Source organism: Myxine glutinosa, chromosome 8 (assembly GCF_964187855.1).
Source record: "Myxine glutinosa chromosome 8, kmMyxGlut1.1, whole genome shotgun sequence".
In the NCBI taxonomy this organism is placed as follows: Eukaryota; Metazoa; Chordata; class Myxini; order Myxiniformes; family Myxinidae; genus Myxine; species Myxine glutinosa.
Window position 1 is genome coordinate 148,975,604 of NC_136268.1, and position 16,674 is coordinate 148,992,277.

The following is a 16,674-nucleotide window of genomic DNA, read 5'->3' on the forward strand; positions in this document are numbered from 1 at the left end:
TGCTCTTCTGTACATCTTCTTCTTCCTCTTTGCATTCGGTCGCTTTAGAGTTTTCCAGATTGAGTATCTGTGGCGCGATACGGCCAACGTTTGGGTGAATCGGGTGAATCGGGTTTAGTCGGGGAACAACTGTTCGGCCGCGGTTACACCACCGCTCGGTAAAAAATAACATCTAATCCGCGGACCGTAACAATATATATATATATATATGTAGGGGTGTCCCTACTCCAATACCGAGGCCAGGACGTCCCCGCAGAACCACAAGGAGGGATGATCGCCAGCCGCACCGGTTAGTCCGCAATGGCCGTACCAAGTCAGCTAATCAGCTTAGGGCTGAGTGGCAGCAACTAACAAATGTGCCTGTATCCAGAAGGCTATTCAACCAACGACTGGTTCAAGCAGGCTAACGTGCCAGGCGTCCCCCGGGAAAGCCACGCCTGACCAGACAACACCTCCAGCGCCGATTGCAGTGGGCCAGAGAGCACCGTCAATGGCAGCCAGGACACTGGAATCACGTTATCTTCAGTGACGAGTCTAGATTTCTGGTCTATCGTCAAGATGGCCGCGTCCGAGTGCGCAGACAAGTGCATGAAGCTTACTACAAAGATTGTATAGTGCCAAGAGTCCAAGCTGGAGGTGGTGGGGTGACAGTTTGGGCTGCTTTTCATGCAGGGGGCAAAACTGACCTGGTTGTTCTGAATGGAAATCTGAACCAGTTCAAGTACAGGGCCATTCTGGAAGAAACATTGCTTCCATTTGCTCGTGCAGCCTTTCGAGGAAACTTTGTCTTCCAAGATGACAATGCACGGTCTCATCGTGCTCGCATGATCCAACACTTTCTTGCTGACTGTGGTGAAGAGCATATGGAGTGGCCTGCCATGTCCCCAGATATGAATCCGATAGAGAACTTGTGGGCAGAATTAACGCGTCAAATCGACCACTTGGACCAGCAGCCGACCTCTGTACATGAATTGCAGCAGGCTATTGTCACTGCATGGCAAGAGATTCCTGTCCAAACCTTGGCAAATCTCGTGAACAGCATACCTCAACGTGTACTTGCTCTCCTGAATGCTCGTGGGGGTTACATGAAGTACTGAACTGTAATTTTACTGTCCGTAATCCCAGTCGTAATTTAACTTTTGTTTTTGTTAAAAAAAAATTTGGCTAATGTGTAAAATAAAGAGGTACTTCTGGAAAACGTACAGAAGTTTAACACAGTACTGTCCATGAATTGAGTTCGATATCAGTTTACATCACTTTCAAGGATCAATTTATTTGTTTCGAAATGGCAAATGTGGTTTTTGTTTCTTTTTTTTTTTTCTTTTTTTTTTTTGTATACAAGATCGAGGCTCGTGAAAGAGCGAACATTAATCACACAGAAAGACAAACAGACACATAAAACAAATAACATCGGGAGCGGTAGACAAGATGGGGAGAGAGGGGGAAGGACACAAACACAACATTTGAGAGCAGGGACCGAGAGACATGGAGACATCGAGAGATCTGTGGGAGGGAGAGGGCTTTGGGGGGGGGCATGTGAAGGGGGGGAGGCATGTGAAGGGGGGGGGGGGTGGGAGAGGTATAAACATATGGACACTGCCAGGATTTCCAGGAAAGAAGTTGGAATTTCAAACAAGGTGGATCTGGGGTGAATTAGTGGGGGTAGAAAAGATCAAGGTTATGGATGGGGGAAGATAAGAGACGGTGGTGAACAGCTGTTTTAAAGACCTGGAGGGAGGAGAGGGATTGAAGGGAGTGTGGGAGTTTGTTCCACAGGCGGGAGAAAAGAGGAATGAAAGAGTGAAGGTGAGCAGAGAGCCGAGATTTCGGCAGTTTAACCATCAGAGGGTTGCTGGCAGATCTTGTGCGACCTGTAGGAATATTTGGGGGACAGAGCACAGAGAGAGCTGGGGGAGCAAGGCCGGAGAGGAGTCGGTAGAAGACAGAAAGGCCACCTACCTGCCTGCGGTGAGTGAGTGAAAGGCCCTCAGAGATAGCTTCATCGCGGGAGATTCCAATGATTTTGAAAGCTTTGGATTCAACAGCGTGAAGCCGAGCCAGGTGTGAGGCAGGAGCACCAGCCCATAGGGGAGAACAGTATTCCATTGAGCTGCGGATGAAAGCCTTGTATGTGGTGAGGAGCTCAGGTGTGCCGAGGAAGGACTTCGCACGACGGAGGATGCCCAGTCGGCGACTGGCTTTGGAGGCCAGCTTGGAAATGTGGTTTTCCCAAGAAAGATCATGGCAGATAGTGAGACCCAAAAGCTTGAGTGACAGAACTTCTTGGAGAGGATTGTTGAGAAAGTAGATGGGAGGGTTGTCCAGTCGATCTTTTCGGAGAGACATAGTAAGAGAGTGAGATTTGTCAGGATTGAAAGACATGTTCCACTTGTTTGACCAGTCTGTGATTTTGTCCAGGTCTTCAGAGAGTGAGGATTCCTCTTTTGAGGTCTTTGAGTGAGGATTTTAAAGGTCACATTAACAAAATCTAGAATAATTTCAACATAATTCCAATGAACTTTTGGTTCTAAGACACCTTGAAAAGTAAGTTCACCCCCACAAAAAAAATATTCCATATTAAATGCCAAGTATATATATATATATATATATATATATATATATATATATACATACATACATATATATATATATATATATATATATACATATATATATTGTTACGGAATCCAACGTCGGCCTTCCCCACTTACCAAGGGGGGATTAGTCCCCTCGCTTATATGACTGACAGATGACGTGGTCCTGGGGGTATGACGTCACGCCCGGTCAGCGCTGGGTAGGGTATTAGGCCCAACCGTCCTATGACCTAAATACCAGCATCTACCGGTACGCAAGGAAATACTCCCCCGCCCACGGTCGCAGCGTAATGGACTAGTTGCGCCGAGCGAAGCGAACTGCACCGTGAGCCGGTTACCAAGAATGACCCGATTAATCTTCGTCGGCCGAATCGCGCCACGGGCCCTCAATGGGGGAAATCACTAAAGCGACCGAATGTGAAGAAGAAGACGAAGGTAGGAAGAACAAATATAATTTATTACTATTATTTACAAGACCAAAAATAACCAAGGAAGAAGGAAGGATAAGAAAATAAAGACAGAAAGAATGGAAGGAGACGCAGTGCAATTATTAGCTTAACTATACAGGCTTAATTAATACCCCAGGACAACGTGAAAGACAGACGAACGATCACACTTACACGGGGAATGCAGGCAGGAATGAATGGCTGAAGGTGGATGGCTTGGAGAGGCAAGGAAGGTCCAGCGGGGACTGGGCACGGTCTGGCCGGAAGGCACCGCCGTCAAAAGAGCCGAGCCGCGGTCGTGCGAACTCCCGCGGTTCCAAACTGCGCGGGCGAAGTTCCTTTTTATGCACTGCTGCGTCGCGCGCTCCTTGCGTTGCCTCGGTCCGTATTTCCTCTGCAGCGCGGCACGTATCTCAGCTGCTTGGACTCATCTGCTCATCTCCGTAGCTCATCTCATCTGAGGTGGGGGCGTCTCCCGCGGGTTATATAAGCACCGTGCCCTTGGACCTTCGCGAACCTCCCAGATCGTTCTCTCTCCGCCCGCTCAAGCCAAACCCCTTCGTGCTGGGTTGGTTGAGTGGGGCCGACTCACTCCTCCTTTCCATCACGAGGTGCGGAGACACGCCTTTCTTCCTCCAACCGACCGCATGCTCAATGGAGTCCATTTGCAGCGAAAACCATCCAAACCTGACAATTTGCAGATGGGACCTACTCTTATTTAATTCGGTGCAATGGAGAGTCAAACTATTGGGAAACACAGCCTTAAACTACATAGAATAAGGGAATAACTATTTAAAAGGATTTATGGTGCCCTGCGTGTATGTTTATGGACTTAACTAAGAGGACGAGCTTCGACCTTTCTTTACTTACGGAGGGTGACATTTACACACAACAAAACCATAAAATCTCACATTCGTTATACTTTCTCAAATTCGTTACAATATATATATATATATATATATATATATATATATATATATATATTTTTTTTTTTACCTACAGGCAGTGCATTCACGTTTTTATATCGAATTGTCATTCCGTCTCAGTTGTAGTCTTTGAAAAACACAGAATCACCCACTGCATAAAGCCGTGTCAGCTGTCACACTGCTACCAACAGCATCAGTCAGCCTACATGGCCTTGGAAGCTTTTTATTGGCAAATCCCCAACCCACCCATTGGGGAAAAGAATCTTATTAACTGTCACGGAAAGCTAAACAGGGTGATGTGTGGCAGGCACTCCCTGTTCATCAGGACCTTTGCAGCAAGTGCTGGTGGTGCTCATATATTTTATCTGATTAAGTTCCATGGTAAACCAACAAACCAAAATCAATATTTCAATAAGCTGTATGCGAATATACATGGCTTAACAAAACATCAAGTCATATTCATCTCACTAGTGTCAATTGTAAGTCAGAATTATTGCGAAAAAAACATGTGTTGCATGTATGTATGTCCATTTTTTTTGCTCCTGAACCACACTTGCCCTCAAGTTCACGAGCTGTGCGTGCGTGTGTGGACATTTCTTTTTTGACATCATCAATGTCCATTTTTCTTTCTCACCTTATTTTATACATGAAGTATTGGGGTTTACTTTCGTTCAAGTTCCGAACATTATTGTAATGAACCTAATACATTTTCCTGGCTTGTCTTTGAACTGCAGCTTTAAATCACTTCCATGGACTTTCTCATATTTAAACCATGTGTTGACATTTTTTAAATTCTGATTTTGCAGACTTGTTTTCATTTTAAACTAGAACGGCACTCAGTAGAGAGCACACCTCCACCTGGTTGGCCATATCACTCAATGGTGAAGAATCACTTAAAAATTCGACTAGCTGGATCCAGATCCGGATATTCACCAAAATCGAATCGATTCGTCCTTGTCACACACACAACCTGTCCAACAAGTTTCGTCCAAATTCATCCATAACTTTTTGAGATATCCTGCTATTTATCGTTTTTGGCCCTATATCTCCCAATGGTGAAGAATCACTTAAAAAATTTAATAACTCTCATATCCGAATCCATATTCAGATCTTCACCAAAATCGAATCGATTCTTCCTTGTCACACACACAACCTGTCCAACAAGTTTCGTCCAAATTCATCCATAACTTTTTGAGATATCCTGCTATTTATCGTTTTTGGCCCTATATCTCCCAATGGTGAAGAATCACTTAAATAATTTAATAACTCTCATATCCGAATCCATATTCAGATCTTCACCAAAATCGAATCGATTCTTCCTTGTCACACACACAACCTGTCCAACAAGTTTCGTCCAAATTCATCCATAACTTTTTGAGATATCCTGCTATTTATCGTTTTTGGCCCTATATCTCCCAATGGTGAAGAATCACTTAAAAAAATTAATAACTCTCATATCCGAATCCATATTCAGATCTTCACCAAAATCGAATCGATTCTTCCTTGTCACACACACAACCTGTCCAACAAGTTTCGTCCAAATTCATCCATAACTTTTTGAGATATCCTGCTATTTATCGTTTTTGGCCCTATATCTCCCAATGGTGAAGAATCACTTAAAAATTCTACTAGCTGGATCCAGATCCGGATATTCACCAAAATCGAATCGATTCTTCCTTGTCACACACACAACCTGTCCAACAAGTTTCGTCCAAATTCATCCATAACTTTTTGAGATATCCTGCTATTTATCGTTTTTGGCCCTATATCTCCCAATGGTGAAGAATCACTTAAATAATTTAATAACTCTCATATCCGAATCCATATTCAGATCTTCACCAAAATCGAATCGATTCTTCCTTGTCACACACACAACCTGTCCAACAAGTTTCGTCCAAATTCATCCATAACTTTTTGAGATATCCTGCTATTTATCGTTTTTGGCCCTATATCTCCCAATGGTGAAGAATCACTTAAAAATTCTACTAGCTGGATCCAGATCCGGATATTCACCAAAATCGAATCGATTCTTCCTTGTCACACACACAACCTGTCCAACAAGTTTCGTCCAAATTCATCCATAACTTTTTGAGATATCCTGCTATTTGTCGTTTTTGGCCCTATATCTCCCAATGGTGAAGAATCACTTAAATAATTTAATAACTCTCATATCCGAATCCATATTCAGATCTTCACCAAAATCGAATCGATTCTTCCTTGTCACACACACAACCTGTCCAACAAGTTTCGTCCAAATTCATCCATAACTTTTTGAGATATCCTGCTATTTATCGTTTTTGGCCCTATATCTCCCAATGGTGAAGAATCACTTAAAAAAATTAATAACTCTCATATCCGAATCCATATTCAGATCTTCACCAAAATCGAATCGATTCTTCCTTGTCACACACACAACCTGTCCAACAAGTTTCGTCCAAATTCATCCATAACTTTTTGAGATATCCTGCTATTTATCGTTTTTGGCCCTATATCTCCCAATGGTGAAGAATCACTTAAAAATTCTACTAGCTGGATCCAGATCCGGATATTCACCAAAATCGAATCGATTCTTCCTTGTCGCACACACAACCTGTCCAACAAGTTTCGTCCAAATTCATCCATAACTTTTTGAGATATCCTGCTATTTATCGTTTTTGGCCCTATATCTCCCAATGGTGAAGAATCACTTAAAAAATTTAATAACTCTCATATCCGAATCCATATTCAGATCTTCACCAAAATCGAATCGATTCTTCCTTGTCACACACACAACCTGTCCAACAAGTTTCGTCCAAATTCATCCATAACTTTTTGAGATATCCTGCTATTTATCGTTTTTGGCCCTATATCTCCCAATGGTGAAGAATCACTTAAAAAAATTAATAACTCTCATATCCGAATCCATATTCAGATCTTCACCAAAATCGAATCGATTCTTCCTTGTCACACACACAACCTGTCCAACAAGTTTCGTCCAAATTCATCCATAACTTTTTGAGATATCCTGCTATTTATCGTTTTTGGCCCTATATCTCCCAATGGTGAAGAATCACTTAAAAATTCTACTAGCTGGATCCAGATCCGGATATTCACCAAAATCGAATCGATTCTTCCTTGTCACACACACAACCTGTCCAACAAGTTTCGTCCAAATTCATCCATAACTTTTTGAGATATCCTGCTATTTATCGTTTTTGGCCCTATATCTCCCAATGGTGAAGAATCACTTAAAAAATTTAATAACTCTCATATCCGAATCCATATTCAGATCTTCACCAAAATCGAATCGATTCTTCCTTGTCACACACACAACCTGTCCAACAAGTTTCGTCCAAATTCATCCATAATTTTTTGAGATATCCTGCTATGTATCGTTTTTGGCCCTATATCTCCCAATGATGAAGAATCACTTTAAAAATTCTAGTAGCCGGATCCGAATCCGAATCTTCACCAAGATCTAATCATTTCGTCCTGGTCACATCACTTACGCTACATCTCTGCCAAATTTCGTTCGAATCCGTCCACAACTTTTTGAGATATTTTGTTCACAAACCGACAGACAGACAAACGGACAAACAGACAGACAGGGGTGAAAACATAACCTCCATCGAACTTTTGTGGCGGAGGTAATAATAAAACATACCTTCTCTAAATATCTCCCAATTATTCAATATTTTGATGTCTCTCTGAAAGATGCATAATTACGTATATCATCAGCGTTAGTACAGCGGATAAGCTCTCATATTTTAACAAATTGTGCATTTTTTGAGAAAAGCATGAAATTTCTAGCATAGTTAGTATATACCATAAAGTTTATTTTCAGATGTGGAGGGAAGTCAGATTTGACCTCTGAGGACCGTGAGAGGTCAAATCCAAAATGGCCGCCAGTCCACCGGGTCTAATGTTCTAACGCGCTTAATTTTGGAACCAAACAGTGTAGAAAAACATTATATGTGTCATTTCCAACTAAATTGGGGATGCCCATTCATTTGGTGATACTTTTGAGATCGCCAGAACTCAAGGGCATGCATTTAGGTCAAGGTCAAATTACGTTAAATATCTATTTTTATGATACTGCAGTTGGAACTGCTATTGGAAAAAGTTCATTTGAACTTTTAAAACTTTATTTTTTTGAGGTACAGGGAGGGATAGGTACAGAACACCCAAAGACCAGAAATGATGAAAAAAAAGTGTTTGCACTGCAAGGAATGATGCAATAACCTCTGAAAAAATAACTGTAGTTAACCAAGTATGTCCACAAAAGCTTACATTAAATCAAGTGCAATGATGAAAATTGGTAATGATCTAAATCTAACAGTCTCCAGAACAGAAGCACAGTGCAGTGCACTTGAGTGCAGCTTTGGCACTTGCAGCGTCCAGTGCACCCTTTCTTTCAGCCACAGTGGTCGATTTTGGCACGATTTTGATGCTTCAGGGAGAGTGGTCCAAAGAGGCTGCCACCCAGGTCTCCTTTGTCCAGCCCCAGTCAGATGGGTCTGGCATCTCTGGATCCATGACGAATGCCTGGTTCCAACAGTTGGCCTGGTAGCAAGTGTGCTTGATGTGCTGCTTGAGTGCTGCCTGGGTTGGAGGAATGTTCTCTAGAGTTCTACACTTCAGTGTGAAGAGCTGTTTCCTGGCATCATTCACTTCCGTGCTCTCAATGGTTCGGTCGTACATCAGCACCACAAATCGCTCCAGCAGTAACATTGAGCCTTCACTGACCTCACTTGGCATGCCTAGGAGTTCATTGAAAGCATCATTCACCTCTAAGAAAGACTTCCAAGTTTCCCAGGCATTCTTCTTTCCTCTGCCAGCGAATGCAGATACAGTATCACACCCGGTGAAAGCGTGAAAGACTGGGAGAGTCAGACACTGTGTTGGATTCAATGTGGCAACCATTTCGTTAAAGGTGGGCGCGATTCGGAAAATTTTAAGTCCGCTTACCGCTTATCCGCTCCGCCAGCCCGTGTAGTCCGATTCGCTTATCCGCTTCGGTTTCCGGGGGTTGTTCCGATTCGCTTATCCGCTTCGAAAACGTTAGTCCGCTGCAGCGGATAAGCGGATAAGCGGACTTTCGAAGCGGACCGCCCACCTTTGCATTTCGTGAATAGCTATGTACCGAAAGCTTGACCCGACACCAAAGGCAACCCACAGCTCATCAGGAGCATCCCCAATTTAGTTGGAAATGACACCTATAATGTTTTTCTACACTATTTGGTTCCAAAATTAAGCGCGTTTGAACATTAGACTCGGTGGACTTGCGGACATTTTGGATTTGACCTCTCACGGTCCTCAGAAGTCAAATCTGACTTCCCTCCACATCTGAAAATAAACCTTATGGTATGCACTAACTATGTTAGAAATTTCATGCTTTTCTCATAAAATGCACAATTGTTGTTGTTATCCGCTGTACTACGTAATGTATTAAGGAGCTAATTGTGTTTTGTGTTTCTTCGCAGTTGGAGATTTTGTTGTCAACAAAAATGAAAGTATTTGAACATAGAAATGTAAAGTCTCAGTGGAAGGGTATTCGGTGACATGAGCAGGAGTTGTGACACAAAGAGTCAAGAGAAGCATTGTGGTGGAAAGAGGAATAGGCACTGCATGTGAAGGAGGAAAAAGAGCTGCAGCTACAGTAAGAGCACAGCAGAAGAAAGAAAAGGACACTCCGACTCGAACAGGAAAAAACACAAAATCTGGAAGAGGAAGACACGGCACAAGAAACTAAATCTTTGTGGCACAGGAAGGTTATATGGCATAGAGAAGAAGCATTGTTGATGAAAGCGGAAAAAGAGCTTCTGTGGAACAAAGAAGAGGCGCAACACAAAAAAGAAAAAGAGTCACAGAGCAAAATGGAAAAAGAAGCACCCTGGCTTAAACAGAAAGAGGCATCTTGGATCAAACAGAAAGAGGCACCATGGCTCAAACAGAAAGAGGCACCATGGCTCAAACAGAAAGAGGGACCCTGGATCAAACAGAAAGGGATACCCTGGCTCCAACTGCGGGAGAAAGAGTACAAGGCACTGTGGGAGAAAGAGCAAGAGGTATTGTTGCTCAAACAGATAGAGGCAATAGAGGTAAGGGAGAAAGAGGACCTGTGGGAGAAAGAGGACATGTGGGAGAAAGAGGACATGTGGGAGAAAGAGGACATGTGGGAGAAAGAGGACACGTGGGAGAAAGAGGACCTGTGGGAGAAAGAGGACCTGTGGGAGAAAGAGGACCTGTGGGAGAAAGAGGACCTGTGGGAGAAAGAGGACCTGTGGGAGAAAGAGGACCTGTGGGAGAAAGAGGACTTGTGGGAGAAAGAGGACCTGTGGGAGAAAGAGGACCTGTGGGAGAAAGAGGACCTGCGGGAGAAAGCAGTACTGTGGGAGAAAGAGGACGAGGCATTGTTGCTCAAACAGATAGAGGCAATAGAGCTAAGGGAGAAAGCAGCACTGTGGGAGAAAGAGGACATGTGGGAGAAAGAGGACCTGTGGGAGAAAGAGGACCTGTGGGAGAAAGAGGACCTGTGGGAGAAAGAGGACCTGTGGGCGAAAGCAGCACTGTGGGAGAAAGCAGCACTGTGGGAGAAAGCAGCCTTGTGGGAGAAAGCAGCACTGTGGGAGAAAGCAGCACTGTGGGAGAAAGCAGCACTGTGGGAGAAAGCAGCACTGTGGGAGAAAGCAGCACTGTGGGAGAAAGCAGCACTGTGGGAGAAAGCAACACTGTGGGAGAAAGAGGACGAGGCATTGTTGCTCAAACAGATAGAGGCAATAGAGCTAAGGGAGAAAGCAGCACTGTGGGAGAAAGAGGACCTGTGGGAGAAAGAGGACTTGTGGGAGAAAGAGGACCTGTGGGAGAAAGAGGACCTGTGGGAGAAAGAGGACCTGCGGGAGAAAGCAGTACTGTGGGAGAAAGAGGACGAGGCATTGTTGCTCAAACAGATAGAGGCAATAGAGCTAAGGGAGAAAGCAGCACTGTGGGAGAAAGAGGACATGTGGGAGAAAGAGGACCTGTGGGAGAAAGAGGACCTGTGGGAGAAAGAGGACCTGTGGGAGAAAGAGGACCTGTGGGCGAAAGCAGCACTGTGGGAGAAAGCAGCACTGTGGGAGAAAGCAGCCTTGTGGGAGAAAGCAGCACTGTGGGAGAAAGCAGCACTGTGGGAGAAAGCAGCACTGTGGGAGAAAGCAGCACTGTGGGAGAAAGCAGCACTGTGGGAGAAAGCAACACTGTGGGAGAAAGAGGACGAGGCATTGTTGCTCAAACAGATAGAGGCAATAGAGCTAAGGGAGAAAGCAGCACTGTGGGAGAAAGAGGACCTGTGGGAGAAAGAGGAAGAGATGCTGTGGTTCAAAAAGCAGGAGGAACTATGGCAGAAAGATCTCCAGATTTTGTTGCAAAAAGAGCAAGAAGCACTGCAGAAGAAAAAGCAAAGGGATCTCTGGTGGAATAAACACCATGCACTGTTGCAGGTAAACAATAACCACAAGGTTTTGAAAAAGCACGAGGCACTGCGATGGGAACAGCAAGAGGTAATGCAACACATAAAGCAAAAGGAATCATGGTACAAAAATCAAGAAAAGCTCCACCAAGAAGAGCAACCAGAGCTGCGGCGAAAAAAACAAGAAACGACGAAGTGGAAAGTGAAAGAGGTATCGTGGCAAAACGTGCAAGAGTATCCTCGGCTCAATGATGCCCGTCGTGGAACTTGGAAAGAACAACCTGAGCTACGGTACCAAGAGCGGCACAAACTGCTACAGAAAAAGAAAGATGAACTGCAGTGGAAAGAGGAAGAACTGCAGCAGGAGAAGCACCAGCTTTTTGAGGAGTTGAAGCAGGTAAGGACTTTCCATGACTTCTGGTTACACGTCCAAGACACAATCACAGCCATTACCAGTCGCAGCCAAGACCTGATGAGGATCAAACAAAGTTCTTGAATTTGAATCTAATATGTGCTTGTTTATTCATTATCTTCAGAAACAAATGTTGGTTACATAATTGGATTCCGTAGAAATACAAAAGGACTTTGACACCTATCACTTGGGTTTGGGGGTTTTGGAAAAAGTTTCCTACTTCCGTGACTGACATCATTGAACTTTAACAAATACATTTTCAGTCTAATGAAGATATCAACTCTCAGGTCATTTCTTTTACAAAAGGTCTTTTTTTAATGATTGATTTTTGTTTATGTATGATAACTCCTTTGGACATTTCTTTATGAAGGTGCCCAGGAGGAGATGCCTACCTCCTCCACCGCCGTCCCATGTAAACTCTTGCAAATCAAAAGGTAAGATTTCAACCTTGTTGGCAGGTATGTGATGTAATATTTTGGTGAACCTTTCCAATTGATCAATGACTGTTTGGTCTTGTAATTGACCCCCAGCCAGTGACTTCTTCTTCGTTTGTATGTCGTAGAAGGCTGCGGGGTAGCATCATTGGCTTAGGGAGTGGCTGTGCCACTGATGCAATGCCCTCTGCTGGTTAGGGCAGGAATTTGTAATTTGGCCGTGGTGCTAACGTCCACCCATGAAAGCCGGCAGACGTCCATCCGAGGGACGGTACACACATTGATGCCTCGCCCTGCCATTGACAAACCGGGATGACAGTTTATAGCTGGGCCGAGATACGCTGGATACCCAGGCCGGACAGCTTAGAGGCGAGTGTGCGGACCTCTAGGCCAACCTGTCGGCCCAACCAGTGACTGCAAATAAGCTGATTTTAATGAGCAAACATGGAATATGACAAAAAGTTACTGTGGAATTTCACTCTTGGACAGCTTGCCTGCAGGGTGGTAATGGTGGAAGAAAAGCAAGATCTGAGGGAAGCGCTTGCCTTGATTATGGTTATAAAGTATCGTTTATAAACAAGCAAAGAAGGGTTGGCTTTGAATGAATGATGATGGCCAAAAAGAGCTCGGACTTCAGAAAAGAGATTGATGTGCTTAGTTGATGCATTTGACTTGGAAGAACAGAAATGATGGAAGGAAGGTTAGGTGTGGTTGGAAACAAAGACAATGTTGGCTTTCTTCGGTCGGTGTGCAGCCAAAGAAGTCATCTTTATGGCTGCTGGAGAGGAGGACAACATGCCCCCAGACTATAATAATTCTATTTTTATCAACGGAGCATGGGTTAAAGGGAATATCCCCGGCTCAAAGGCTATAAGAAAACAAATGAAGAGGATGAAGAACAAGTGAGAATCTGAGTGAGTTTTGAGATTTTATTATAATTTCCCTTCCATTACGAATAAATGAGATAAGCGCAAACCCAATCGTTTTGTTGCTCATCACATATAGACTTCTCTTTTGCGAAACTATTTTTTGTTGTTGCCTTCATCTTTAATTCCACTTTGAACTATGAACAGTGAAGGGAGGAATACAAAACGAATGCATATGTTCTTGAGTTAGACCTATGTACATCATTCAGAATGTAACCATGGTGTGGGGCTGATGGAAGCATTTCAAAATGCAAACACTCGGTACAGGCATCTGCTTTATCCTCGAACTAAACTTGACAATAACGACAGCTAAAAAATTGTATATTTTATTAATTTGTGATCTCCATCTACCATATAAAATACTGTCAGTTTGTGTGTTTGTACAGGTGTCTGTCCTCCTTCATAAGTGTTGGTTTTAAAGACCAATTTTTTTAACCGTTCACTACGGATACATTTTTTGAGGATAAAACAAACTGGAAAAATATTTTCCATAAAAGAGTAATTATGTCTCTTCTATTGGAATATTAGATGGTGGCTTGCAAAACCAGCCTCAAGGGCGGTGTACAGAAGAGTTTTTTTAAAAATAATAATAATAATAATAATAAACACAAATGATGGGGGGAAGGGGGAGTGAAATTCGCTGCAGGTGATGCGCAATGCACGCAGACTAAAATGAGTGTTCATTTACGTCCGTAGGATTATAGGCTGGTGTTGGCTTTGCGGTTAGGGTGTGGCTTGGGATCCGAGGATCCTGGGTTCGATTCCCGGTCGATCGCTGAATTAATGCCAGGGGGGTTGACTCAGCCTGTCATCCTTCCGAAGGTCTGCAAATTGAGTACCAGGTCACTGGTAATTACCTGTGTGTCACAAGAGGCGACTAACAGGGTTGGCGGCAGGAAGGGCATCCGGCTGTAAAACATTGCTTCAGAAAGGGGACCACGGTGCCCAAAAAAGGCCAACCCCAGCTCTGCAGGGAAAAATGGCCTCTAAAGGTGGTGTACTTACGTCCGTAGGATGTCTAATAAATAAATAAAGAAGACGTGAGCACACCTAACACGAGGCCGAGGCTTCAGACTTTGCATGCTCATGTGGCTGCACCGTCAAATAAACTGTTCAACCCATAATTTTTGACGGGCTTTTTAACTAATATTCTCATAATAAAGGATTATTGAAGATTTTATGACAAAAGCTCAATTAGTAAAAATGGTATGGTCTGCCACACATAATGAAGGTCAATAGTAAAGCATCAGTCACATTTGCTCTACGGCTAGGATACGGCGGCCGTACCCCCCCTAAATTGACAGAAACGTGCGGCGGCCGCAGAGTTTCTGAGGTGGCCTCAGGGTGGCCCTAGGGCGTAAGGCTATCTTTTACAGGCCGTAGGCGTCGCCGTGGAATTATAGCGCGGAGTTATAACTTTTTTCATTTCTAGGTTGGCCGTAGCAATTCGACAAGCCGTAGCCATGACAACTGTAAGTGCTGTTATACATATGAAAAAGAACTGGTATATATACCCACTCGTTACCGTCCGTCTGGCCGCACGTTCGCCTTAGGGCCCCCCTGCGGTCCTTGCGGGCACCTTGAGGCTACCTTGCGTCTGCCTTGAAAATTATATGGCCGCCGCAGGGACGCCCTAAGGTCACCGTGCGACATCAAATCAAAGACCGTACGGCACCCCCACGTTTTCGGTCTCCACAATTTCTAAATACCCCGTGCGGCTACCCGAAAAATAAAAACATATGTGACTGCTACATTGTGTGACCGTGGAAATACTGCGGCCGCCCTATAATTGCTAGTGGCCGTAGATTTTTTAGACCCTACGGCCGCCGAGTCAAATGTGACTGAAGCATTAATAAATAAAGAAACACGGAAGCGATTTAAAAAATGGGAGGCTCACGATTGACTCCCTTTGGTGGGGCTAATAAGGGCTATTACTTTGACTCGCTATGACTTCGCCCTTTACACTTTGACCCAATTTTTAATTATTTTCTCCATATTCTCATAAAAAGCTTTGTTGAAAATTTGATGACAGGGCTCAAATGACGGAGCTCAAAGTCATGGCCTTGACAGATGGACGGACGCATAAGCAATAGCAAGACCCCATCTCCTACTGAATGGAGGTTGGTGAGGGAAAGAAAGGCTTACTGGATGAATATGTACAACCTTTTTTTGGGTGTGTTTGGGGCATTTCTAGGCTTGTGAGGAATAAGACATTCTTGGCTATGAGGAACAAAAATTCCAGTAAATAACATCACTTGATTTTTATGAAATAGCTCAACCATTCCTCCAGAAACTTATCATGATATTTGATTAAATTCTCACATAGACTTTGAGGTTTAGTAATTTGGAGCACAAGAGGTTTCTGTAATCGAAAAATACACCTCATTCAGAATATTAAATACTTGCCAGAAAAGAACATATTTAATCAATAATGTTGCTTTTTGTTTTCCATCTTTCTCCCCCTTAGCTGCTGCCACGATTTGAACAGCAAACATCATCAGGTTATATTCACCGAAGAACTGGACATTTTGTCATCTCTCACCACCGGCTGCATCGACATCATCTCTCTCCTTTGGCCTGCGTCTGATAGTTAAACAGTCTATTATATCTGTTATGTGTGGACAGTATATGCTTAAGCAAAGAGTGTCAATAAAATAAACAAGATCTCTGATAAAGTCCTGAAAATTAAATCTCATGTTCTCAAAATTTAATATCATTTCATTTTATTTGATGAAGTATTCTGGAAAAGATTTCACAGTATGGCTTTAAAAGAATTTACAGACTTGAGTGAGAATCAATAAAAGCATTAAAAAAATTCGCCCCTGGTCGTTATTATCAGACTGTTGATTATAAGAAAGTGATGACAATCAATGAAGGTTTATATTGAAGGGAGTAATTTGGTGGAAAGCACACTAGATTAACACGCAGGACACGAGATTAGCAAGTGGTAAGCATACTGGATTAGTATCTGGTAAGGCACTAGAGATAACTTTGGAGGGAACTCGTTGCCCTATGCACAATTGTTTTCTAGTAAGTTCAATATGAACTAGAACGGCACTCGGTGGAGAACATCCCTCCGCCAGGCTGAACAGTTTAGGTTTTGTTTCCCATTGATAGGCCGGATCTGGATCCTGACATGAACCAAAATCAAATCGCTTGTTCTTGCCTAACCAACTCTTCCACCTGGTTTTGTCATAATCCGTCCACAACGTTTTAAAATATCATGCTATATGTCATTTGTGGCCCTATTTCTCAATGGTTTTTCATCCAAATCCATCAATAACTTTTTGAGATGTCATGCTATATATCAATTTTAGCCCTATATCTTGCAATGGTGATGAATCACTTCAAAAGTTCTCAGATCCAGATCCTGACCCGGATTTTCACCAAAATCGAATCATTTCGTCATTGTCACATTCCCAACCTCACCACTCAATTTCGTCTGAGTACATCAACAACTTTGTGAGATATCCTGTTCACAAACAGACAAGAAGGCATCAGGCAGTAGCC

The 16,674-nt window shown here is 43.3% G+C and overlaps 1 protein-coding gene across 2 annotated transcripts in view; it reads left to right on the forward strand.

Moving 5' to 3' along the window:
- LOC137432143 (uncharacterized) overlaps nucleotides 1-15,972 on the forward strand; it is a 53,477-nt gene extending 37,505 nt beyond the window's left edge. The window contains exons 2-5 of one of the 2 annotated variants that reach the window (XM_068123853.2): nucleotides 9,429-11,789; nucleotides 12,175-12,238; nucleotides 12,993-13,152; nucleotides 15,632-15,972. In XM_068123853.2, coding sequence (XP_067979954.2) covers nucleotides 9,747-11,789; nucleotides 12,175-12,238; nucleotides 12,993-13,144 — 2,259 coding nt within the window. In that variant the 5' untranslated portion in view covers nucleotides 9,429-9,746 and the 3' untranslated portion in view covers nucleotides 13,145-13,152; nucleotides 15,632-15,972. Of the gene's footprint in view, nucleotides 1-9,095; nucleotides 11,790-12,174; nucleotides 12,239-12,992; nucleotides 13,153-15,631 lie in introns of those variants that run through there. The other variant, XM_068123854.2, reaches the window with a different exon arrangement.
- Nucleotides 15,973-16,674: the final 702 nt, after the last annotated feature.